General features: G+C 37.7%; 1 protein-coding gene across 8 annotated transcripts in view; it reads right to left on the minus strand.

Moving 5' to 3' along the window:
- zc3h11a.S (zinc finger CCCH-type containing 11A S homeolog) overlaps positions 1-24249 on the minus strand; it is a 60144-nt gene extending 35895 nt beyond the window's left edge. Inside the window, exons 1-12 of one of the 8 annotated variants that reach the window (XM_018247925.2) lie at positions 24087-24249; positions 21439-21516; positions 21007-21087; positions 20682-20710; positions 19214-19645; positions 15099-15229; positions 13621-13740; positions 10578-10701; positions 5991-6185; positions 5459-5584; positions 2513-2593; positions 434-511 (exon numbers count right to left, since the gene is read on the minus strand). In XM_018247925.2, the coding sequence (XP_018103414.1) occupies positions 434-511; positions 2513-2593; positions 5459-5584; positions 5991-6185; positions 10578-10701; positions 13621-13740; positions 15099-15152 (778 nt within the window). In that variant the 5' untranslated portion in view covers positions 15153-15229; positions 19214-19645; positions 20682-20710; ... (1 more) ...; positions 21439-21516; positions 24087-24249. 8 annotated transcript variants of the gene reach the window in all.
- Between the last annotated feature and the right edge of the window lie 1019 nt (positions 24250-25268).

Below are 25268 nucleotides of genomic sequence, written 5' to 3' on the forward strand. Positions count from 1 at the left end.
AAGCACAAAAAAGCTAGTTGTCACATACTATACAAAAATCCACAGAGAAATAACAGTAATGTTGTTAAAAAATATAACCACCAAACTTTGCTACCTGCAGCTGTTTTACTTTGCTAAGAAAGCAAAACGACTTCAGTGGAAATTGCCCCCCCCCCCCGGGTTTCTTGTAAAAACTAGTGAACGATTCCTTGGCCAAACAAAAACTGGTGTACAAAGCATGTGGGTGCCCTGGAAAATTTGAAGGGATATGGGGTCACTGACTGGAACATAATACTCCAGGGTCTAAACAGGTTACCTACACCTAGCTAGACCTCTCTGGATTGGATTTACTACTTCCTTGCTTTTTCTCTTTCCACTTCTACTTGATCTGCTATGTACTTTTTAAAATAAATGCTAAACAAAAACTTTAAAAAAAAAGAAAAAAAATTACCACCTTTTGCATAGAATGAAACAGTGCGCACAATCATATCCTCTCCTGGAGCTGTCTGAATGGAGGAACCATCCATAGCATCTGCAGGGATAAGAAACTCATTATTAAGCAGACTGCAAAATGTCATTATTCCTAGAAAGCTATTAAATTTATAACTTAGCAATCGGATTGATTTTTGTAGATGATTTTTTGTGGAAAAATCATGACAAAATGCTTGTCTACTTATAAAAAAAAGCATAAATGTAAAGTCGAGAGAGAACGTTTTCTAATTTTGGTTCTGTACATTATCACAATAAATTTTAAATAAAACAATTCAGATGCAGTTGTAATAAAAAAACAAATAATAAAAAAAGTTTATGGGCCTAACTGTATATAGTTTTTTTTTTATTCTGGCAGCCAGGCAATTAGCTTATACAAACAAAGTGCAAACTACATGGTTGGAAATAAATAAACATACACACACCAGACCAAGGCCAGCACCCATAGGATTTACAAAAAATATAAATGCACAAAAAGGAAGGTTTATTACTCGACATTTCGGTCTCACACAGACCTTTATCTGGACTGAAAAACACTCCAAATACGTTTAGTATTTATATTTTTTGTTTGCTAATTCATTAAATCCCAGGAGTGCTATTCTTGGTCCAGTGTATTTTTTGTAGTTTTTTTTTTGTATTTATGTGTGCATATGCTGCATATGAGAGAGAGAGTGTGTGTGTGTGTTGTGTTTTTTTTTTTTTTTGACAAAGGCTAGTTTCCATTATTAGTCTCCATCCAATAAACTACTTATAGTTTCACCTTAAGCCCAGAGAGTGCAGATTCCTTTTATACTGTGGATTTATCCTGAATTAAACTGCACCTGTGCACCTAAGCCAGAAGGTCTTTTGTACCGTGTCTGCGTTGTGATATAAACAAACCGCTTTGTTTGTTTATATCACAACACAGACACGGAATTAGAATTTATTAAATAAACAAAATTATTGTTGTTGAGGGGTAAGTTGCTTAAAAACCTTGGAGATCTGTACTAATATAGTCAGTGTCCCCACAGTACAGCCATACCAGAAAGAGCATTTATCCTCAAATCCTCCTGCTGCTACAGGTTTTATAAACTCTTGAATATATGTAGTCTATTTCCTTATCACATATTTCGTGCTGTAGTGATCCTAGTAGATGAACCATAGTACATGCACATTGCAGCTAAAAAGAAAAGATTTAATTGAAGCGCTATAATGTCTCCGTTTGAAATTGGTGTGCTTGCCTGCTTATAGCATATAAACATCACACAATTGTGAGAAGTTTATAGCACCCAACAACAATTGTGCTAAATGTTGAGGAGTGCAGAATTTTTGGAAAGATAAATCATTAATGCATATAACAGCAGTAGGAATGCATGAGGCCAGACTGGAGACTGTGGGGCTTTTACTTACAATAGGCAAATTTGCAACAATGCAGTAAGCTATGGCAACCAATGGTTCCTTTCACTGATCTCTCTGCAGAAAAATTGAGGGGGGGGGAACTACTGAATGTTCTTGGTTACTGCCCAGATGCAAACTTGTCCACGGTTCATAAATGAATCCCACTATTTCTGTCAGTGTTACAGTCCACTAATGGAGAAAAAGAGAATTACCCTCGCACACCCTGGCCGTCTGAATAACTGCGAGTTCCAGGTGCTCGGTTAAAGGGCACCAATGTTTCAGGGTTACGCCCCGAAACGTTGCATCCGTAATAAACGAGCAAGGCTTTTCCTGCTAGCATTACCCATGATGTGCCGGTGTTTCCTTCTTCCAGTACACTTAGTCATATCCTTACTACATGACAGTGACATGACAGTGGCATGTAAGAGGGTGGGAGTTGGAGGCAAGGTCTTAGATTTAAAATGTTTAGACTAGTGTAGGAATATTTTGTAAGTGATTCTGACAAATTTCCTGTTGAAACATTAAATTTAATTCTAAAATAATTGATACCAATTCTTCAAAGCCCAAAATGTATTTTTAAACTCTCAATCTCTGGAATGCCACATCAGGTGATTTATCTTTATAGACAAAAAGCTCACTATTTCCACACAGAGTTAGGCCACTTTACCTGCTTGGGAATTTTGTTCTCCCTTTTGTCTTTTCAGTTTTATTTCTTCCAAAGTTTTAATACCAAAGTTCAAAGAAGTATCTGTACAGAAAAGAATAACAAAGGGTTAAACATCCAATCATTTATTTAACTCAGATCATACAGGCTTTATGCCTGGCTAGCCATTGGTGTTAACTTAGGCGCCTATATTACAACATGCAGGTATCTTTATTGTGAAGGTGAAAATTGTGAAGGTCACAGCACGATGCAGAACACCTACCCTTTGTCACTTGAGATTTATTGGGCCTTAGGCAGAAGAGCTCCGACCAAGTGATTTCACGCTTTGTGATTGAACCTGCAGGTATTCCATGATAACCCTGGGTCCAGTGTGGTAGTTGCCAAAGACAGAGCCTTTAATTTCAATAAATGGCCATTTTGGTTCAGAAAATATAAATATTGTAAAGAACCCTGCAGTCCAAATGAAAGGTTAATGACTTTATTACGGCAACCTTCTCCTTAAGCAAGGGAAAGCACCAGGGTTGCCTCGGTCACCTCTGCTATTTGCCCTTATGATAAAGCCCCTGGCTAGCCATTCAAATCATGTAGGCCACTCCATTAAGAAGCCTGAAATATAGTGTTAATAAGGAAAACATAAAAATTGGAAATCATTTTACTGCAATTGGCTGTATATGTTGCCACAAGAAGCAAGTTTCCTTATTAACATCTATGGTATCACTTGCTAAGTAAGGAGTCAACAGCCCCAGAAGCAGCACTTGTGCACTAAAAGTAACTACCGTAGTTAAATCTCATTTATTTACTGCAATGAAACTGTAGCTGCTAGCTCCAGCACAAAAGGTATTCTATTAGCTTAGTTTTACTGGCAATTTGTCTTAAATATAGCAACCTTTTATTAAACATAGTGCGTGCATTTTCAAAACAAGATTAGAGAGTTTAGTTATAAGTTTGTGATCATGATACTGCCAAGCCACCATACCACATAAAATAAAACCTTATATTGTAGATTTAACAACTTGTAAATAACTACACTTAAAAAAAAAAAATGGGAAAAAAAAGTATGCCATTGTATAGAATATATTACTAATAAAAGTTGAGGCCAGGGAAGGAATGTGCCTTGATTGATCTCCTCATTCTTGGAACTTTTTATTAAAGTGCTAAATTAATGACTGATCTGTATGTCGTTTTAATATACCTGCCTTTCCGGACTCTTGACTTTTAAAATGTGGAAATTAGTATTTATGCATTACTTCTCTTAAAGCAGGGGTGTCAAAACTTTTTGCAACGAGGGTCAGATTTGGTGAGGTGAAAATGTGTGAGGGCCGACCATTCAGCCTGACATTCTTTGAACCATTAACATCATTTAACTCGTTTAAACAAGGAATCGAGTAGCAGTAGCATTAATATTTGGGCAAATTAGTGAAATGATCTGCCACTTGATCTATACTGCTGCCTGTGTGCTGAAGGTGTTGGCAATAGACACCTACTGGCACAGGTGGCGCGACGCTCTCGCATAATTCTTTAGTTTACTATACTGGTGCGTCAGCATATCTATTGACACCTTAAAGGAATAGTTCAGTGTGAAAATAAAAACTGTGTAAATAGATAGGCTGTGCAAAATAAAAAATGTTTCCAATATAGTTAGTTAGCCAAAAATGTAATGTATAAAGGCTGGAGTGAACAGATGTCTAATAAAACAGCCAGAATCCAACTTCCTGCATTTCAGCTCTATAACTCTGAGTTAGTCAGCGACTTGAAGGGGGGCCACATGGTACATTTCTGTTCAGTGAGTTTGCAATCGATCCTCAGCATTCAGCTCAAATTCAACAGCAACAAATATGACCCATGTGCCCCCCCTCAAGTCTCTGATTGGTTACTGCCTGGTAGCCAGTCAGTGTAAACCAAGAGAGCTGAAAAGCTGGAAGTAGATCCTCAGCATTCAGCTCAAATTCAACAGCAACAAATATGACCCATGTGCACCCCCTCAAGTCTCTGATTGGTTACTGCCTGGTAGCCAGTCAGTGTAAACCAAGAGAGCTGAAAAGCTGGAAGTAGTGATCTGACTGACATGTTATACCTCAAATCACTCCAGCCTTTATACATTACATTTTTGGCTAACTAACAATATTAGAAACATTTTTTATTTTGCACAGCCTATGTATTTACCCAGTTTTTATTTTTACACAGTACAATTCCTTTAAGCCCTAAAGAAGCATGCAAGAGTGGCGAGTCAATACGTGCCAGTATGTCTATTGCTAACACCTTCAGCACACAGGCAGCAGTATAGACCAAGTGGCAGATCATTTCACTAATTTGCCCAAATATTACTGCTTTGGCTACGTGATTCCTGATCGCACTATGCTGGCGGGCCGCATTATTATTAATTTCATGATGGAGGCTGAGGGCCGGTATATATATATTTGAAAACGGGCCACGTCTGGCCCCGGGCCAGACTTTGGACATGCCTGTCTTAAAGAAACAATAAGGAATGACAATATAATGTACTGTTGGCCTGCACTGGTAAAACTAGTGTATTTGTTCAGAAACTCTACTATAGTTTATATAAACAAGCTGCTGTGTAGCCATGGGGGGCAGCCGTTCAAGTACAGTATACACATTAGATGAACAGATAAATTCTGTATACTTCAGAGATTATTTTATCCGCTGTGTATCCTTTTTTCAGCTTTAAATGGCTGCCCCCATGGCTAAACAGCAGCTTGTTTAAATAAACTATATTTGTACCAGTGAAGTGCAGCAGTATATTATATTTTCATTACTTTACATCACTTGAATGTTTTGGAATTACTGTTCTTTTAAAGTGAGTAATGGAACATGTACTTTTATTCATAAATGAAAATAAATTAACTGCACATGGGAGAATTATTTATATTACTACCCTTGTGCCTTTTATGAACTTAATTCTTTCACATAATGTAGTTCTGTGCTACATACCTTTGATAATTTTTTGGGGGGTTGCAGAATTCCGTGTCGATATAATACGAGTCCCTTGATGAGCAATGGAAGAGGAGTGAAGTTGACCTGTGTTTTTCATCTCATCTCCTTCCTCAGAAATCAGATCTGATCCATAAGTAGGGTCAAGAACAGATATTATTATAAAGTAATTGTTCCAAAAAAAATATCAATTTAAATAAAGAGAACTTGTTTCTTTGTGGCCAACAACTTAGGCATGGATAAATGGACTGGTCTTGTTGCTCTTTTGGAGTTAGGAAAACAATTTCCCCCCCTTCAGAAACAAACTGGAGCCAGCTTCAGTTCTTGTCGTCTACTCAGCAGTGATTCTGGGGCTGCTTCCCCTGCATCAGCTTTATGTTAGGAAGAATATATATATACACACAAAAGGCTGGTATGACTGATGTGTCTTTCTTGAACTTCACCTAATATTTAACTTCTCGCTCTCAGTGTGGCAGCAATATAAATTTCTAGCAACTAAGACACCAATCAGAAATGATACCACTTTACTTACCATCATCATCCTCATCATCATCCGCAGCATTGATTACCACAGGTGGGTGGGTGGGACTTGGTATATTTTCATTTGCCTCAATCTTCTTTACCCCACGTATCTGTGGTGCGGAGGCCACTGAAAGCTTGACTTGGGTCAGTGAGAGCTGGGAAGTAGGTGGTTCCACTGTGGATGGTTCAGGTTTTGGTAAGCTTGCTGTGACAGAACACAATCAATAATAATAAAAAATGTATTCAAATATTATAAAAGAAAATATGATAAAATATTACATTATAATAAAACTTATATTACACTTAGGGGCAGTTTTATCAAGGGTCGAATTGAAAATTCAAATTTTTTAATGGTCAAAACTGTCAAATTCGACTGGGGAGTTATTCAAATTTAATTTGAGGTTTTTTTAAAAAATTCAAATTCGATTTTCGAGATTCATCATACTCTGGACCTTTAAGAACTCGGATTTCACTATTCGCCACCTAAAACCTGCAGAATTGCTCTTTAAGTCAATGGGAGTTGTTTGAAGACCTTCTGACATTCGAGTTTTTTTTGGAGAAAAAACTTGAATCAAATTCGATTCGAGTTTTCGGGCCGATTTAATTCATTCAAGTTTAAAAAATTTGATTTTATTAATAAATTTCAATGTTTTGAATTTATAGGAGTTTATGGGAGTTTTTAAAAACTCACGTGAATTTGAAATTCGACCTTTGATAAATGTGCCTCTTAGACGCTTCAGTCATTATAGCATTGTAGTAGCCTTGTATATCTCAGGAGTGTACCTTGTACAAAATGACACTTTTAAAAAGTGGACTTTGTTTTAGAATTTTAAAAAGTGGACTTTGTGTTTTAGAATGTATTTTTTTATTTTTTCATTGTAAGAATACAAGCAAACCAAGCCAGCTGTGTTTACTAGGTCAGGGTGCAGGCCAGAACCAAAAACTGCCACCATGTATACTGCCTCAAAGTTCTTGTTCAAACATGTTCATGCAAAAGCTACTTAAAAAAATGCAGTGGTTCATATTTAATTGGGGTGAGTTTTAGTGTCACAAAATTCCCTGATGTGCCAGTGATATAATACTGCATATCTTTCACAACTTTAATGTTGAGAATTAATACTTAAGAGTGCGTGTACTATAACATTTTTGAAGGAAGTCCCAATAAATTATCAAAATGCAAAAGTAAAAAGAATTTATGTATTTATGATTATTATTATAGGTATACAGCAAAAGATTCACTGGCATACAGGTAATGCTGGCAGGGTGATACCCTTGCTTTAAATTTATTTAATGCAGCATGCAACGTTTCAGGGATGTCCCCCTTTATCAAGGGACATCCCCGAAACATTGCATGCTGCATTAAATAAATTTAAAGCAAGGGTATCACCCTGCCAGCATTATCCGTGTGCCAGTGAATCTTTTGCTGTATACATTTGATAGGTGGCCGATACCTATCTCACTGTGCACCAGGACTTTGTGATTGGAGGACCAGGGTGTGCATCTGTAATTGAACTTTTCAATATTATTATAGGTATCAAATATTTCAGGCAACAGGCTGCTTTAACACAAGGTCCCAACCCTATTAAATGAAGACCAGCGACAAACAATTACATCATTGCCATACTCTAAAAATAATTGAAGCTGTATAGAACATATTAAATATGCCCATGTGGGCCAAACAACTAGAACCGTCCGGGAGCGAATTCGGGAACATAAGTCTGCCATCAGAACTGGCAAAAAAGAACAGGCAGTTGCAGGTTATTTTATTGCACTTGGTCATAGTGTAAACCAATTGCGGTTTCAGGTCACTGAAGTGGTAGAACCAAAATGTAGAGGGGGTGATAGACTTAAAGAGTTGTTATTAAAGGGATACTGTCATGGGAAAAAAAAATTTTTTCCAAATGAATCAGTTAATAGTTCTGCTCCAGCAGAATTCTGCACTGAAATCCATTTCTCAAAAGAGCAAACAGATTTTTTTATATTCAATTTTGAAATCTGACATGGGGCTAGACATTTTGTCAATTTCCCAGCTGCCCCATGTCATGTGACTTGTGCCTGCACTTCAGGAGAGAAATGATTTTTGGCAGGCTGCTGTTTTTCCTTCTCAATGTAACTGAATGTGTCCCAGTGGGACATGGGTTTTTACTATTGAGTGATGTTCTTAGATCTACCAGGCAGCTGTTATCTTATGTTAGGGAGCTGTTATCTGGTTACCTTCCCATTGTTCTGTTATTAAGCTGCTGGGTGGGAAAAGGGAGGGGGTGATATCACTCCAACTTGCAGTACAGCAGTAAAGAGTGATTGAAGTTTATCAGAGCACAAGTCACATGACATGGGGCAGCTGGGAAATTGACAAAATGTCTAGCCCCATGTCAGATTTCAAAATTGAATATAAAAAAATCTGTTTGCTCTTTTGAGAAATGGATTTCAGTGCAGAATTCTGCTGGAGCAGCACTATTAACTGATTCATTTTGAAAAAATTTTTTTTTCCCATGACAGTATCCCTTTAAGAGAAGCCTCCTTGATCAGGAAACTTGAAACATTCACTCCCTTGAGTTTAAATAAAGAATACGACCTGAAACCAATTTTTAGATAAATAATAAATTTTAATGGCAGTTTTATACATCATATCCATTTTGTATCTTTTACAGATTTGCTACACTTGAATCGTGTTGTCTTTTTTCACTATTGGAAGCATTATTGGACACTTCTATAAAAGGTTACAATGATAATTATCACATGACGTGCATTAACCACTAGATGGAGAGGTGGGGGTTTAAAAAGTGTGTTGTAAATTGTCAGTTAAGCTTGACAAAGAGTCAGATGCGACCTGAAACGTTGCTGTAATGCCCTAAAGGGTTCCAATAAAGGCATTTTTATTTTATGAAGGAGTAGTGCGGTTTCATCTTGTAAGCTGAAAGTCTATACCTGTGGATAGTGGCCACTGGGAAAACTTGCACCATGATTAAGAAAAAAGCCAGGAGGCCATGCTGACTATTTTACACTTTCTCTAGAACGTATTTAATATACACAACATAGAGATTATGATATCACTGCTAACATACAGAGTATCATGTTACAAAGTATATAGTAAATTTTCTTTAAAGGGGACCTGTCACCTTAAGGGATAATTCCAAATACTATTTTATAATGTTAGTCAATCAAAATATACTTCACTTAAATAAAGAAATTCTTCAAATCTTGTTTTTTTTAGTCTTGGAATTCATGATCACAGCAAGCAGGAAGGTGCCATTTTGTTGACACTGATATTAGGGCAAGCTTTGCATCATGCCAAAATCTTGTTTGTGTTCCAGAATGGGGGACCTGATACCCCCATGCACTGGCTACACAATTAGATGGTGAAAAGGGAGGAGGAATGTGAGAGGGCATTGAAATCTAGGAAGTGCAGAATAGAAAGTGAAAATAATTGCCTGCCCCGCCCCTATACCTAAGAGGAGGGGCAGGCAATTTATGATTGGCAGCTGAGATTTTTAATGAAGTTTAACAGATATAGATATTTCAATAACAAAAATAATTTGTGTTTCATGTTTAATTTGAAAAGGACTTTTATTATACAGCTTTTTATGTCTGGGCAACAGGTCCCCTTTAAGGTCAAGCAACTATCAATAACACTCAAGCTTTTGAATAAATTATGAACAACAAGACACATCAAAAGGGTAATCTAAACCTACTGGTATTCAAGTATGTTCAGTGGAAAATTGTTAAGTAAACTACATATATTTTAGTCATGTGTGGGTCCCGCACCCGCCCGATATCCAACCTCCCACCAGCCACGCTCACTCGAGCCTAACTTTCGGGTTCCTTTTATAGACCCGCGCCGCCCTGCCGAATAAAGGCTATAGAACCGGAAACCGGTTGTTGGAAGCCAGCACTGTAAGGTGGCGGACAGGGAGAGCAGGAAGAAGAGCTCGACCCGCAAATGGTGGGGGCGAGGTTGGCCCGGAACCCAACCAACTCGTGGGTAAACCCACGGTTATAGGGCCAGCCCCCACATCACTAATACATACAAGCTCTTATTCTTAGCTTCAAGGTGGTCTAGGAGTATTATCAGCCTTGATGTGGGATCTCATGCTAAAATCCCTGTTCAACTCTCGTGGCGATTCCTGGTGTCCAAACATATTTATATCTATAATATCTGACCCGTGTGTGTGTGTGTGTGTGTACCCCCACTACATCAACATCAATTACCTCTTTTTCAAGCATCACCACACAATCACAATAATCAGTAGGAGAACAAAAACAGGTGATACAACAAAAGACAGCGGAAAGCAAGAGTGTACATTTTTAACTGTCCCCACAAATTCTCATTAATGGCAAACAGGCCTTTGCTAAATAAAGGACTATGTTTTATACTGACCAATAATCTTAATCATTTCAAAAAGATAAAATGTTTCAACTGTATTTAGGCTACATTACTCTGGGGCTTCAGCTAAATGTACTAATGTAATTCTAATCACATTTTAATATAAATATTAAGGTGGATATAATGGACCATAATTCCAACTCTGATAAACAAGTGCTTGAATGAAATATTTATCAGGTAAAGTCACAATATAAATAAACATCTATTACTTACAATTGCTTGGAGGCATAAAAACACCATCCACAAATCGACCCTTGGTGTGATGAAAAGCACAATTTCCTTTCTGACAACCGGAGGGCTGGTTTTCCCAATAACAAGGTATCTCACTGCGCTTCTTCTACAAACAGCATGAAAATAAATTGTTAATAAAAGTGCTTATATTTGAGCACTGACATGCAGATTATCCTGCAGAATTCCTGTCAATGTGCACAATTTCAGGGCAGATTTGAACTGTATTAATTTTTCCTAGCCGACAACCCCGTTATACTGTATGCATGCATTTGTGGTTGCAGTTATGGAACGTTGCATATAGCTCTCCTAGGAAAAGTATATGTAAAACAAATCTTCCATTACATTAATGTTGCAAATTTTCAGTCCAAAATCAGCCTGCATGCACACTTACATGTATGTGGCAGAAGTCACAAGTGCACCCAAAACACATTAGTCATGCATTATTTAAAAAAAATATATTTTTAAAAAATAGATAATTAAGCTTATACTTATACATACGGTATGTCAACTTTAATGCATATAATGCAGTAATGATCCAGGAACAAGTCTGAATAATGGAGTCAGGAATTTATTCCCTTATGAGGAATAATCTATTTCAACCATGAGGACACTGTGCGGGAGTGGATGGAAATCGGAAACCACCGACGGCTTACCAAACAACCACTAAGACTCTGTCTAGCAATTCAGTTTTTAGATGCACTTTTTAAAGTTGTTCATATTAGTGCAATATTCTACAAAATTATTAAATTGGTACAGGTATGTTATCAGTGATCTGGAAAGCTACTACACGGAAAGCTCTGTATTATGGAAAGGCTGTCTCCAACAGACTCCATTTTATCCAAATAATCCAAATCTTTAAAAATGATTTATTTTTCTCTGTAATAATAACACAGTACATTTAAGGTATGAAGATCCAAATTACGAAAAGATCTGTTATCAGGAAACCCCATATCCTGAGCATTCTGGATAACAGGTTCCATACCTGTATAAAACTACTCTTTAAGAGTAACCAGTTTCCTGAAGCAATATATATGATTGCCTTACAACTACTTGTAGGGGAATGAACTTATTTGCAACATTCATGTTTTCAGAGTTTGCTTTTTTCTGGCTGAATATTTAGAATATAGATCAGTGTTCCCCAACCAGTAGCTGTTGGAGCCACCATGTCCCCCATGTATTAGTTGATGGAAGCTGTGTGTGTAGGGACCACTTTCCCTGGTCAAGAGTGTCAGCTAGGATAGTTGACTTCCCAGGTTTGAACCCTGGAATATACACTGCTGATACATGAAGTTCTGCCCATTGAAGAACTGTTATCTCTTGTATTGCCCAGGCATTCTTGGTTCCTCCATCTGTTGACAGGCCACTGCCATGGTGTTGTCTGATTAGACATGTAAAGGTAGGCATGCCAAAAAGTGTGACCAGGAGTGGATGTGCATGCCGTCCTGTACATATGTCTCACCGAGAAAACTTTACAAGCCTTCCCCCAACTCTTGGGATCTGTGTGGTCCATTGGTCGTCATGCTGAAGTGGGCTTGTTCACGTTTGGTCTCTCATTAGGTTTATGTTGGGGTTGCCATGTGGATCTGCCCTAATGGATTTTCGAGTCAACTGAGTTGCCTTTTAGGAGGAGCCTCGAAAAGGCCCGTTATGACAGGTCCATGAGTGTTGAATGTAATATTTACATGGAGTATCTTGCCTTGGTTTTTTGACAAATGGTAAGGAAGTACTCTTTCCTCCGGTAACGTCAGAAATGATCTGGCCCTAGGAGGGAATTTCCTGTGAATTTTAGCCAAAGATCTTATCTGGCTATTGCAGCATTTATACTACTTTGCCGCAAGCAGAACTACAACCAGGAAGGCAAATGCCAGAGTCTTTCTATTTTGGCTTGGGTGCAAACAGGTCAGGGTGTGCACCCGCTGGGGGTGTGTCTACGGTGCATGTGGCCTAGAGATACACCAAGTTTAGATCCAGCACCGAGTACAGTATTCTGTAGAGGGGAAAGGTGCAATGCTTTCTGTCCTGTCTCCAGAGGTCAAGCAATACTTACTAGAATCTGCATTGAGGGAACGGACACTTGAAAGAAAAGAGAGATCACAATTGCCAAGAGAAGTGTAAAAGGAGGAAAGGATAATAGGAACACCTAGCAAAGCAGTTGAATATTGCCTAAACCCAATAATCCAGAATAGTTTTGTGGTTGTCATAGTAAACTTCGTCCATAACAACGCACTGCATTGCTAAGTAGAGAAACGTATTATAGTGCCCGTGGGAACTTATCGGCCATAATCGCATACCAGGTATCTATCTAACCCATGAGACAAGTGACGACATTAAACACTAATCATGCTGTTGGCAAAAAAAATGCCTAGTATAGAGATCAACACTGTTTTTGCAAAGTCTTTGGCCATAATTACTGTATTAGGTATAGCTAGGAAAGAAAAGCAAATTGAAGGTTTTGGAGTGGACCTCACCGTCTCCTAATCTAAACATTACTAAAACTCTGTGGGTAGATCTTATCTGTGCAAAATGACCCAGGAAGATTTTACAATAAGAAATCATTGGCAAGGCAAAGTGAAGAAAAATCCCCAGAACAAAAACTGTAAGACACTTAGCTGGATACAAAAGGCGTTTACAAGCCGTTGTCTGCTCCAAAGGCAGTGTTGCTAAATACTGACTACACGTACTATGGTATCCAAACTACTGCACATGCCACAATTACTATTTTCTTTGTTCTTATGTTTAAAAGTTTGTAAAACAAAATTTAACTGTGTATTAACATTTGTAAATAGTTTGTGCATTTTGTGTATGTTTGTTACATTTGTGCAAAGTCAACATTTTTGCAATTTGAGTATTTATTCGCATCGCAAACAATTTTTCCATTAGAGACCTATATTACATTGCCCCGTTGATGAACTGTTGTCCTTTTTTTTTTTTACATCCAAATGAAATCCTTAAGTAGCTTACTACTTTTCACTTATAAAATTAACTGCATATATTGTGTAATACATACACAGGACTGTATACCTACATTCATTTCCATGTGGCGAAACTTGCAGATTTGCCGAAAGCATTGTCCTTCTTTCCACAAAGTACATACAGTTTCACTCCCAACAGCAGCCTCACAGTGCCGAAACGGACAGTCATCTCCCTTTTAAAAACCAAAATTAGATTTACAATTTAAGTCTTTTGTATGTGTTTTCAATAGAGAGAATGTCTAAAAGTGGGCATACATGGGCAGATTTAAGATGCTGATTTGGGTTCCTTAGACCGATTTGGCAGCTTATTTTCTCATGTATGGGGCCTTCTGACAGACCATGGATATCTTATATGATATTGGGCTAGTTAAGTTTTCCACAGTAAGGTAGTGCATGATCTGACTAATCATGACGATCATTTACTCAATATATTCTAGCTTATGCTTATATTGTGTCTCAAGTACTCTGAGAACCAAACATGCCAACCAAGAAGGAATGAAAGAATCTAAGTTTCAAGAGTACCAACAGTCCCTTAGATACTTGGTTTGGCAGAATATTCTGCCAACATCATTGAATTCTTTCCATACATTTTACAGCAATGTTTTGACATTGGCTTGCCTCAACAAAAGGCAAGAGTGATGTAGCATAATATATTCTAAATAATGACATGGATTTAGAGATGATGGCAAAGTGCTATGCCTAATTTAGGAAAAATAAGTGTATATCAGTAAGGGTAAGCAACCCTTGAAACTCTGCCTGTTCTGTGCGGCAACCTAACAGAAAAATAAAACAGACTTAAAACTGTATACAAGTAGCATTGTATAAATACATACACAAGAGACGTGACTATCCTGTTAAATATATCATAATACATACATGCTTAGAGATGTCTTATCTCAGGTCTTTGTGATCTATTTTGAGTCACATGATTCACAGAGCCATGTACATTCTAAAAAATGTGCTGTAAATTATGAGGAGACCTTCAACCTTATGTACATATTTAGTGCTCCTCAGTGACATTATATACTTTTTTATTACAATTTGTACTTGGAACTCATCAGTGACTTCTTATATATTACAACAGGGGGGTTCAATATTCTATATTAGACATTCTAAACATACATAAAAAGCCTGACTTGGATTATGTGCAACATTTGCAGGTTATGGAATTAAAGACATAGGGCCAGGGCTGCTTTTCTAGCAGATGTAGGCCCAGCACAAAGATAAATTCAGATGGTCCTCACAAAGCATCTAAAACAAATGTGTTGTATTACAAGCTTGACCCAAGAAATAGATAAAAACAGTTATATGATAGAGCTTGTGCAGTTTATGTAAATGCTATTCCCTGCAGATGTAATAACCAATACACGGGCAGTTTAGAATTGACTCAATTGATCTATCATATGATGCCACTGTTTTGTCAAGAACCAACGTAACAGGTCCATCACCAGACCAGGTTCTACGTTCATAAAATGAGGTTATATAAAAAAATGCAATTCCCTAAATAAAGCTCTACACAACGGCAAGTTACCTTGGTGCAGGTGGAGTAGAAGTAAAAGTAGCAGTCTTCCCCTTGATTAGACATACTGGCGTGCAGTTGGATTCACTGGTAACAGGACTTGGACCTTTTTGGTTGCCAAAAGCTGCTTGTTTTTCCAACAGCTTGTAAGCAAAGAAAAAACTATGAAACATGAAACTCTTTAATTCACATTCCATAGATAATTTGAGTTGGACGAAATATGCAATGCTGCCAAGCAGCAGCAATTCTTAACAAACACCACTACTTCAAATTGAGAAACACTGTTTCATTCAGCAACAAAAAAGGTACATGCAGTGCATTTAGTATCTGTAGCAGACATGTAAAATAACTAGAGTGCCGTCAAATCATTACCCATTAAATAGTATCTGACAACATTGGTTTTCTTATCTTCAAAAATGCATTGCTGCAGCTATTAGGAGATGCTGCAGGTGACTTTCTTATATTGCTTAAATGCTAGTGTTTCCCACTAACATAAAAAAATTAAGTGTTTTAAAGTAATTAAAATATAACATACTCTTGTACTAATGTAAAAACACTACTATAGTTATATAGAAGTATATAAGCAAACTGCTGTGTAGCCAAGGGACAGACATGCAAAGAAGAAAAGGCTTAGTTTACACAGCAGATAATCTTTGTAGATTTATATGCGGATCTACATAGCCTTATTTCAATCGCCTCCATTGCTACACAGCACCTTGTTTATATACAAAATAGTAGTGTCTCTGAAGCAAACAGATCAGTTGCACGGCAACAGTACATTATATTTTAATTAATTGTTAAGAAATAATTTTGGTGTTATTGTTCCGTTAAATATTCCCTTATGATGTAAAATAAAAAGGATTAGCTGTTAGGGCTTAAAGTTTGTCTATCTAGTTATGCTGTAACCTGGAGAGCATACTGCCCATTTAAAGGGGACCGGCCACACAGACATAAAAAGCTGTATAATAAAAGTTTTTTTCAAATTAAAGGGGAACTATCACGAATATAAGCTTCCTTATACTGAAATAAGAAACTTTCTAAATACATTCAATTAAAAATTCTGCATTGTTTCTGAAATAATCAAGTTTATCTTCACCCCTTTCTCAGCATCTGTTTCTCTTCAATCTCTTCATACAACAGTTGGGTGTCAGATAATCATTGACCGTTAGATCCAATATATCATATCCTTTCCTAACAGATGAATTAGAGCTGGCGCAAATAACTGATTCCAGTATAAACAAATCTGCCTTTTGCACAAATTCTGCATGTAGAGAGACAGGATGTCTTTTGAATTTAATAGAGTGAGCTCTAACACATCTTCTAGGCAAAAGGAGCCCCCCTATAAGATATATTGGATCATTCATCTGACACCCAACTCCTGAATGAAGACATAATGAGGAGAAACAGATGCTGAGAGAGGAAAAGTGAAGATAAACTTGATTATTTCAGAAACAGTACAGAATTTTTTTGAGAGTTTTTTTTTATTGAGTTTTAAACTGAGTGGTGAAAAGACAGAAAGATTGAAGAAAGGAAGATAGAAGACAGCTGGATGGGCTGCTCATATACAATTACATATATATTTTAAATCCACATAGAAAAAATAAGGGTCATAACACCAAATGTCAATCAACCAGCAGTTCCACACTTTTTCAAACTTGGCTGGACAGCCCTTCGCCATATTGGTAAGTTTTCATTTGAAATCATGTAATTTATTAGTTTGGTCCAGTAGCCAATGGTTGGGCCTCAATGGCTTTCCAGGTCAGAAAGATGGCTTTCTTTGCGAAGTGAAGAAGTTGTTGAAGGCACAATATGTCGTTAGGAGAAAGGTTTAGGCCTTCTGTGTGCCCCAGAAGACAGAACTCTGGAGTCCGGATATTAGGCAGTCCTAGTGTAGTGCCAATGTGGTTAAGTATTGACAACCAGAATCTCTGTATTTTTGGGCATTCTCAGATCATGTGCATGCAATTACCTTGGTCAATGTTATACTTTACACAAATGTCTGGATATCCCTGGTATATTCATGCAAGCCTGTGTGGTGTTAAATAGACTGTTAATAAATGTAGTATTGCTAAACCTGTCTCTGCTTGAAATGTTACTTTTAGGGATCTGTTGGAGTAAATCTTTCCAGGTTCCCTCATCAAGATCGGGGAAATCCTGTGCCCATTTGTGACAGATATGCTTAATAGAGTCAAAGTTTTTCTGTAACAGGGTAGTATAAAACCAACCAAGGGGTTTGAGGAGAAGCGGACTATGGAGATATCGTTCTAGACTGGATTCGGTAGCAGTGAAGGTTCCCTCTGGAAACTGGGCAAGAAAAGCATGTCTCAGTTGTATAAACAGCATAGGATTGGTTAGATCGAATTCCTGTTTTAACTGGTCAAACTGTTTATGTCCATCAGGCTTTACTATATCATTTAAATGTTTGATCCCTGCAGCTGCCTACTCACTTACGTTGGGAATAGTCCTAAAGGGCTTTATTTCCCCATAGTGGAGTAAATTTGGACAAGCTATATGCCTTTTCATATGCTGTAATTAATGTTTTTTTGAACACCTGGGTTATTATTATTATTATTATTATTATTATTAACATGTATTTATATAGCGCCAACATATTGCGTAGCACTGTAAAGTAAATGTGATTATACAACTACATCACATGAATTACATACATAGAATATATGGAGTAACAAACATCACAATCAATACAGGTACAAAAAGGTGAGGAAGGCCCTATGCATAGGCATACAGTCTAAAGGGAAGGGAGTAATACACAAGGTGTGGGAGTGGGCAAGATCAAATTAAGTGGGTGAGAAATGTGGTATTGTATGTGGTGTTGCGTTTGGTAGTTAAGCAGAGTGAGGGTAGGCTTCTCGAAAGAAATGCGTTTTCAGAGATTTCTTGAAAGCAGAAAGGTTGGGAGAAAGTCGGACAGACCGTGGGAGAGCGTTCCAGAGGAGGGGTGCAGCCCTTGCAAAGTCTTGAATGCGAGCATGTGAGGAGGTAATGAGAGAAGAGTTGAGTAGCAGGTCAGTAGAGGAGCGTAGTAAGCGTGTGGGTGAGTATATAGAGATGAGTTCAGAGATGTAGGGTGGGGCACAGTTATGAAGTGCTTTGAAAGTCAGTGTCATTAATTTGAATTTGATTCTGAAAGGTAACTACAGTCTTCATGGGGGGGTGCCAACTGGTATATTGATGGGAGCCCCCTGTGCAGCTGGTTGGCCAGGGCTTCAAAGGAGGAAAGTACTGCCACTTTTACCACTGTGGCCTGATTGTTCGGGTCAGGATTGAGCCACCACCTAGCATACACCAGCTGACTTGCATAAAAGTATAGTAAAAAGCTTGGGAGGGCTAGCCCCCTTTTATTAACCGGGGCTTGGCGAATCCAGATAGCCCCAAATGAGACGGTACAGAATTTTTAATTGATTGTATTTAGAAAGTTTCTTATTTCAGTATGCTGAAGCTTATATTACATTTTTAATTTCATGATGGTTACCCTTTAAAAATAATTTTTTGTTATTCAACTCATTTAAAACTCTCAGCTGTCAATCATATATTGCATACTCCTCCTCTATGCCTTAGGCATAAGGTCAGGGTAATCAATTATTTTCACTTTCCATTCTGCCCTTCCTAGATTTCATTGCACTCTCCACATTACCCCTCCCTCTTCTCCATCTAATTGTAGCCAGTGCCACACACATAAACAAGATTTTGGCATGACGCAAAGCTTGCCTTAATAACAGTGTCTACAAAATGATGCCTGCCTGCTTGCTGTGATTGTGAATTCCAAGACTATAAAAAGATTTAAATGTTTTTTTTAGTGCAAGTGAAGTTTATTTTGCTTGACTAACATCATAAAATAGGAATTAATATTATTTCTTAAGGTGACAGGTCCCCTTTAAGCACATTAAAACCCAAACAACTTTAATGCTTAAGAAGCAATACTATCTAGATCAAATTTGATGTGCGCAAAAGTCCTCAACAATCAATAGATATCAGAAATCACCTAATTTGTTCAGACAAATGTGAAACTAGTAAAAAATGCAGTAAAATTGTTTAACTGAAATGCGGTACCTTACAAAGGCAATACATTGTAATGAAGAAATAACATTGCAATATGTACACAATACCTTAGCAGCCTTAATGAATCATTCAGCCGTCAACCTGTGCTTCCTCCTGTTTGCCAAACGAACCAGTAATTCGGAGAATTAATTTGTAGAAGCAGGAAGCAATCAAACTGAAGAACAAGGCCTGGCTTTGCACAGTGAAATATACCACACAAAATGACAGCAGTCCGTTGGATGAAGTTTTTTTTAAAAAAAAAAAAAAAAAAAAAGAAGGAGGCTTGGCAGCTAAAAATGCTGCTTGACAGCTATGCTGTATTGTTACTATGAATGAAAAATAAGTTCAGCCCAGCTTCTTGGACATCCATTCACAACATAAAAAGTGTGGATTCTCACATGAAAAATATACGTTAATAAAAGAAAAAATTAATAACTATGAACGTTCCAATCCAAGAAGTCAGATATTCTTCACCTATAAAACAAAAAAACTCCCCCTTTCTTAAAGATATGTGGAGGTAGATAACAGTGTATTATAAGCATTTGCTCATAAATCTTGAAACAGTTCTAAATAATTGTGCCTAGTGCCCCTAAGCATTTCTTGCATAATATCATCCATAAAATTGTGCTGTCAAGCTAAATTTATGGTGTATGGGGATGCAAGTTAACATAGCATATCATTTTACATCCTCCATCGAAACTAGTTGTGCACTTAGTATTTTTTTTCTTTGTTTTTATAAAGGAAAAAATGCAGGTGCTATGATCCACATAGGATTTGTATTCAAAAACAACTTTGGAAACAACTATGGATTTCATAACAATCCCTGATATGTTAGGATGTATTTGCCTGCAACATCTATGCCACTACAGAATGCAATATATTGCTGGAATACACACTTTTCTGAACACATACAGTTTTGGTAAATGTACAGTTTTATGCATTTTTCTCAAAATTATGTTTTGTGTAATTTTGTATAAACTGATGCTCACCCATCCCACAAACCAATATTAAGCAGGTACTGGTTAGGTCTGTTTAATAGTCCATAGAACAAGAGACATATATTAGAAATAGGCTCTCTCTTTGGAGAGGTTTCAAAACTGTGCTTAAGGTAGTTGGCATAAGACATTTTACGTGGATGTCAATCTTAATAGGGTGTTAGCCGTCTAATTGTTAAAATATTTGGAGAATAAAGCAGGTTTGTCAAGAACACTTTCAGAAATCTACTTTTTTTTTTTACTAGGGCTTTATACAATGATAAATATGGATATCAGTTCCCCAGAAATGTGTGCCCCTGAGAAAAGCTGTTGAACTTTTTTTCTTAATATTAATACAATACATTAAACAAACCTAAGCATCTGCTTATGCTAGTCTGTTGAAATTAGTAAAGCTAATGTTACTTTTCCAGGGCAATGTCTTGAGCAGCCCTTTGCCATAGCAGAAAAGTACTTCCAATGTGTTTCCCAAGCTGGGGATAATGCAGCCAACTTTCTGCTACGCAATGGCCACTTGAAATACAATCACTAGTCCAATACTCACATAAAACTTGTCCCTTGATGTCTTCAAAGCTAAAAGACAAAATATAGGAGTGAATGGAATGCTTTAAGGTTTTAGTTTATAAAAGTTCACTTTCCAGATGTGAATTTACAAATTGATAAGTGTCAGGTAACAAAAGCAAAACAAAATAAAACTGCATCTTAGGTAAATAAAATTTAAAATTGAAATATACTTTTACTATTTCCTGACTTTTCAAATATATATTTTCTCACAGTCATATTCATTACATGACATGTCTTTAATCTTCCTAAAAATGAGGCCAGTACAACTTAAAAAAAAATAATTTGGCTGATTCAAAAACGCTTACCTGCTCAGAGACGTTACAATACTGTGACAGTAAAAAGATGCATGTAGTTCAATATCTTCATATTCTTTTTCATTCCTGTACCTGCATGAGTCATAAAATATTCTATTTTTAACAACTTTTCAAATGGTCCTCATTTTTTCAGTTTCTGACTTTCAAGCTCTCAAATTGGGGTCACTGACACGGCAGCTTAAAAATGATACTCAGTGAGGCTACAATGTTATTGTTACTTCTACTTCTATCTTTATTTAGGACCCCTACTATTGATATTCCAGCCTCTCATTCACGCCACTTAGTAGCTGTTAGGGTTAAATGGCCCTAGGAACTGGAGAGCTGCTGAACGAAATGCTAATTCAAAAAATAAAGACCAATTTTGAAAATTCCTCAGTATATCGGTCCTACATTATACTAAAAATTAATTTAAAGGTGACCTACCACTTGAAACAGTACAGTAATGGTGTGAATCAGTGACAGGTTTCACCTGGTCAGAATCCAGCTCAAGTTTTTAATGTCCTGCTGAGAAACAACATGACTGTTTGCATAAGGTAAAAAAATTAATCTCTCCAAACAATACGAAAAACCAAATCTGTGAAAACAAATTATTATGCATCCAGAGAGTAGCATATTTGTTTACAAAAGTTATAGTTTCCTATAAATGAAGTTAGGATAAATCATTCCACTATAGAAGGCCTTAGACCACTAGAAGACCTTAGAATCTTTTCCTGTCTCCATGACCTGAGTAGGTTTGGTTATGAACCCCTGTAGGCCAGCATTCCCTGGATTAAAAACTCATGCCAACCTGTTGAAGACTACAGTATTTTCAATAGGGCTTGGTCTGGAGGTAAACCTGATTTCACACCTAATAGCCACATGGCAGCGATGTAGGATGGAGAACATCAAATGTCATACCTCCACAGGTCTTGTGGTTGCAAAGAACAACTGTATAAATGTGAAGAGCCACTTAACCTAGCCTTGTTGACCACATAATCGTGTCGAGCTTGTGTCATGGAAACCAGGTGCCTCTTATCATGCCTATACAAGTTACCCCTACGGGTAATAAACTAAAGCAAGTAACAGCAATGTCATTCAGCAGCAGGAGGGATCTAGATCCCTTTAAAAGCACTGATAAGGTCTTAAATAATTTTCCTTCTTCAAATTGTAAAAGTGATATACTGATAATGGCTGGAAGGAGATTTCCTTTATAACTCCTGTGAAGTCCTAAGCCAGGAGAAATCCTCTGCGCTTCTGCTCAGGCAATAAAACAGAAGTCCCCATGTCTGTTCCTGTGTAAAGCTGGCCAGAGACACAAAGATCCGATCGTACGAATCGAGAATTCGTACGATTTTAGGACTGTGTGTGGAGAGTCCCGACATTTTTCGTCCGGCGGAGATCGGTCGATCAGACAGGTTAGAAAATTTCTGTCAACTGACGATAATATCTCTGCATGTATTGCCGATCGTACGATTTTCAGTGGGAGACTGTCACTAGCTTTGTCGGACATAACTATCGTACGATTGCTGTCAGGGGCAGAACATTGGCTGATCTGTTCTTTAACTACTTTATTTGATCTGAATGGTAAGACCTTGATCTTAATGGTTAGTGGCAGATCAGGAGATGGGAAAGTCCAATCGTAGATTGATTCGCACGATCAGATCTTTCCGTCTGTGGCCAGCTTTAGACATTGTGAAGTGCCTGCTTTGCCTAAGGTTGCTGTCCAATAAAGGAAAAACTGAGGTTGTCACTGAATGACCTTTCTTTCTTGAAAATGGCACAAAATTGGTAATAAGTTTTCAGGATAAAACTCCACGGGAGATTTTGATCAGATTTTATGGGTCATATTTTATCTGATCATGCCATGAAACACACCAAGATTTTGTAGGATGCTAGGACATCTGATCCCCTATAGCTTAGAATGTAAAGTCGGATCAGATGAAGATATATGGAGTCCCTTGTTCAATTGACAGTTAATGTATTTCGATGAGAAAAAAGTCTGACACCATCAGTTATCTTGTCGGATGAAGATGAAGCATGCTGCGTTCCCATCCTACAGGTGTGTTGTGTCAAATGGAAAATGTTTCATGTAGTTTACCCATCAGATTTTTGTATCAGTCCCTTTATATTTTGACCCACGCGACTACTATCAGACTTGTTGGATGTGTTTTGGCGATCAGACACCTTCCAACAAAAGCACTCAGGGTGTTTAGCCCTAAGGCTATATGTTCACTTTAATGTTAACTTCTAATTCCATGGCAAAAACACTGCATTGTTAGTAACAAGTTACCATTACTTTTTGCTTCAAGTTCAACACTGCTGAAATGTTTCCCTTCATCCACAAACAAAAATGTCTGCTGCCAGCTTGGAGCAATTTAAAGATACCTGTTGTATCTACAAAAGTATTTTACTAAGCAGAAGTTTTTGGATAACAAAATAATGATTCAATGCATAAGGACAATCTGTGATACTTGAACCCTATGAAAAACTTAAAAGGAGTCTTTTATTTGTACTTTAAACATTCTGTAACATTTCTTTGAGAACAAAGAAAGCTCCTCTGCGATTTAGAAAACGTACCCAGTGCATACATGGCTTTCTGGAAAGGCATGGCGATTAAGTCGGACAGACTTTTCTTATCTAGCCAGAATGAGAGATCAGAATGCGGAACGTTTAAACAAGCTGCCCAGTGATAGCCAATGCCATCCAACAGCGGACAAAAAAACAGTGTTCTATAAAGGTTACCCTTTAATTTGACACAACTCGCCAGGACCGCCATCGGGGTCGGGGAGAACAACTACCCGGAGTCCGGTGGGTTTTAGGGCCCAGCTATGTTGTACTTCCTTGGATTACCGCCCCCTGTTGTCAGTGAACTACAGAGTAATAAAGGCCTTCCCGTCGGCTTCCGTGACAAAATGAGTAGTACGGAAATTGTGTAAGGGAACGAATATGCAGGCACTTTAGCTCCCGCCCTCTCTTCCGAAGTCTGCGGCTGAAAGACAACTGGGGTCCCGGTAATCCAAGTAAAGTATAATGCCCAACAGTCTAGCCTTTCCTAACACAACCCGCACTCACAATTCACTACTTACACCTACCGAAAAGCTGTTAACTGCAGGTTCCTAGCACGATTCTAGACGTAGAGAAATTCCGACAAGTCTTCTCACGCGAGACTAGCGTCCCGCTTACGCGCGAGCGCAGTGACGTGTTCCGTAATGCCTTGCGGGCGTGACTAGTTGACGTAACTCAGTGTTCCAAAGGCTGTTAGTAAGCCGTTCTAGATCCCCCACAAATCTGTTGTTCTGGTTGTCAAATGTTCTTGCTGCCACCAGAGTTCTTAGTTGATTAAAAAAAAGGAAATATGTGTTGTGCAAACTAGGGCCGAGTGAAACTGTCACCTTTATCTAGTCTTTTTCCTGTTTATTCCGAGTTTATTGACTTGTATCGTCCAAATGACAGAGCTGTCACGTAACCCCCCCCAGGCCTGAGTTGTGTTCTGTCCAGTGGTCTCACATTAACGCATTACCCCGATTTCTGACTAGGGTTAGTACCTGTTTGGTTTTGACCTTAACAGTTCGTTTGGCCTTACAAAAGGCCTTGTGAAACCCAAACAATATCTGACTAATAAATGAACATTTAATTAGCTGCTATTTATATCAAAGCTACCCCCAAACAAAAGGGGCGGGGCAAATAGAATAGGGGGTGGGGTAGTGATGGGGTGGGCATGATGACATCAGAGGAAGGCACAATGATGTCAGAGTGGGGTTAGTGCATCACTTAGATGTGTTCAGTTTTCTGAATGTTTGAAACCGGACATAGTATTAAACAGGCAGCCCTTTGATAAACTGAGATGTCCAGTTCAAAACCACAGGGTTGCAACTCTATCTTTATCTATATTTTGCCTGATGAGTAAGCCCCAACCTCTAATTACAGGTATGGGATCTATTATACAGAAATCGTCATCAAGAAAGCTCTGAAATGCAGATATGCCAATTTAGAAATACAATTTCTTATTTTTGATCGATTGGACATTGGTCTTTTTTCAACCCAACTTAACTATGTAACTATTATTTGCTTTTATTTCTGTAATAATAAGAAATGAACTGTACTTAATAATAACTAAGCCATGTTAAGGTGAGTATCTCAGTATTTAAATGTTTTTATGCATTGGCCAAATTATTGTTCGGGTTTCACAAGGGTGAAAACAGAACAGAAAGTTGAGACCTAAACAGCCCTTAGAAAAACAGAACTGTTCTGGTCAAAACCAAACAGGTGGAAAC

This window comes from Xenopus laevis, chromosome 2S (genome assembly GCF_017654675.1).
Source record: "Xenopus laevis strain J_2021 chromosome 2S, Xenopus_laevis_v10.1, whole genome shotgun sequence".
Lineage (NCBI taxonomy): Eukaryota > Metazoa > Chordata > Amphibia > Anura > Pipidae > Xenopus > Xenopus laevis.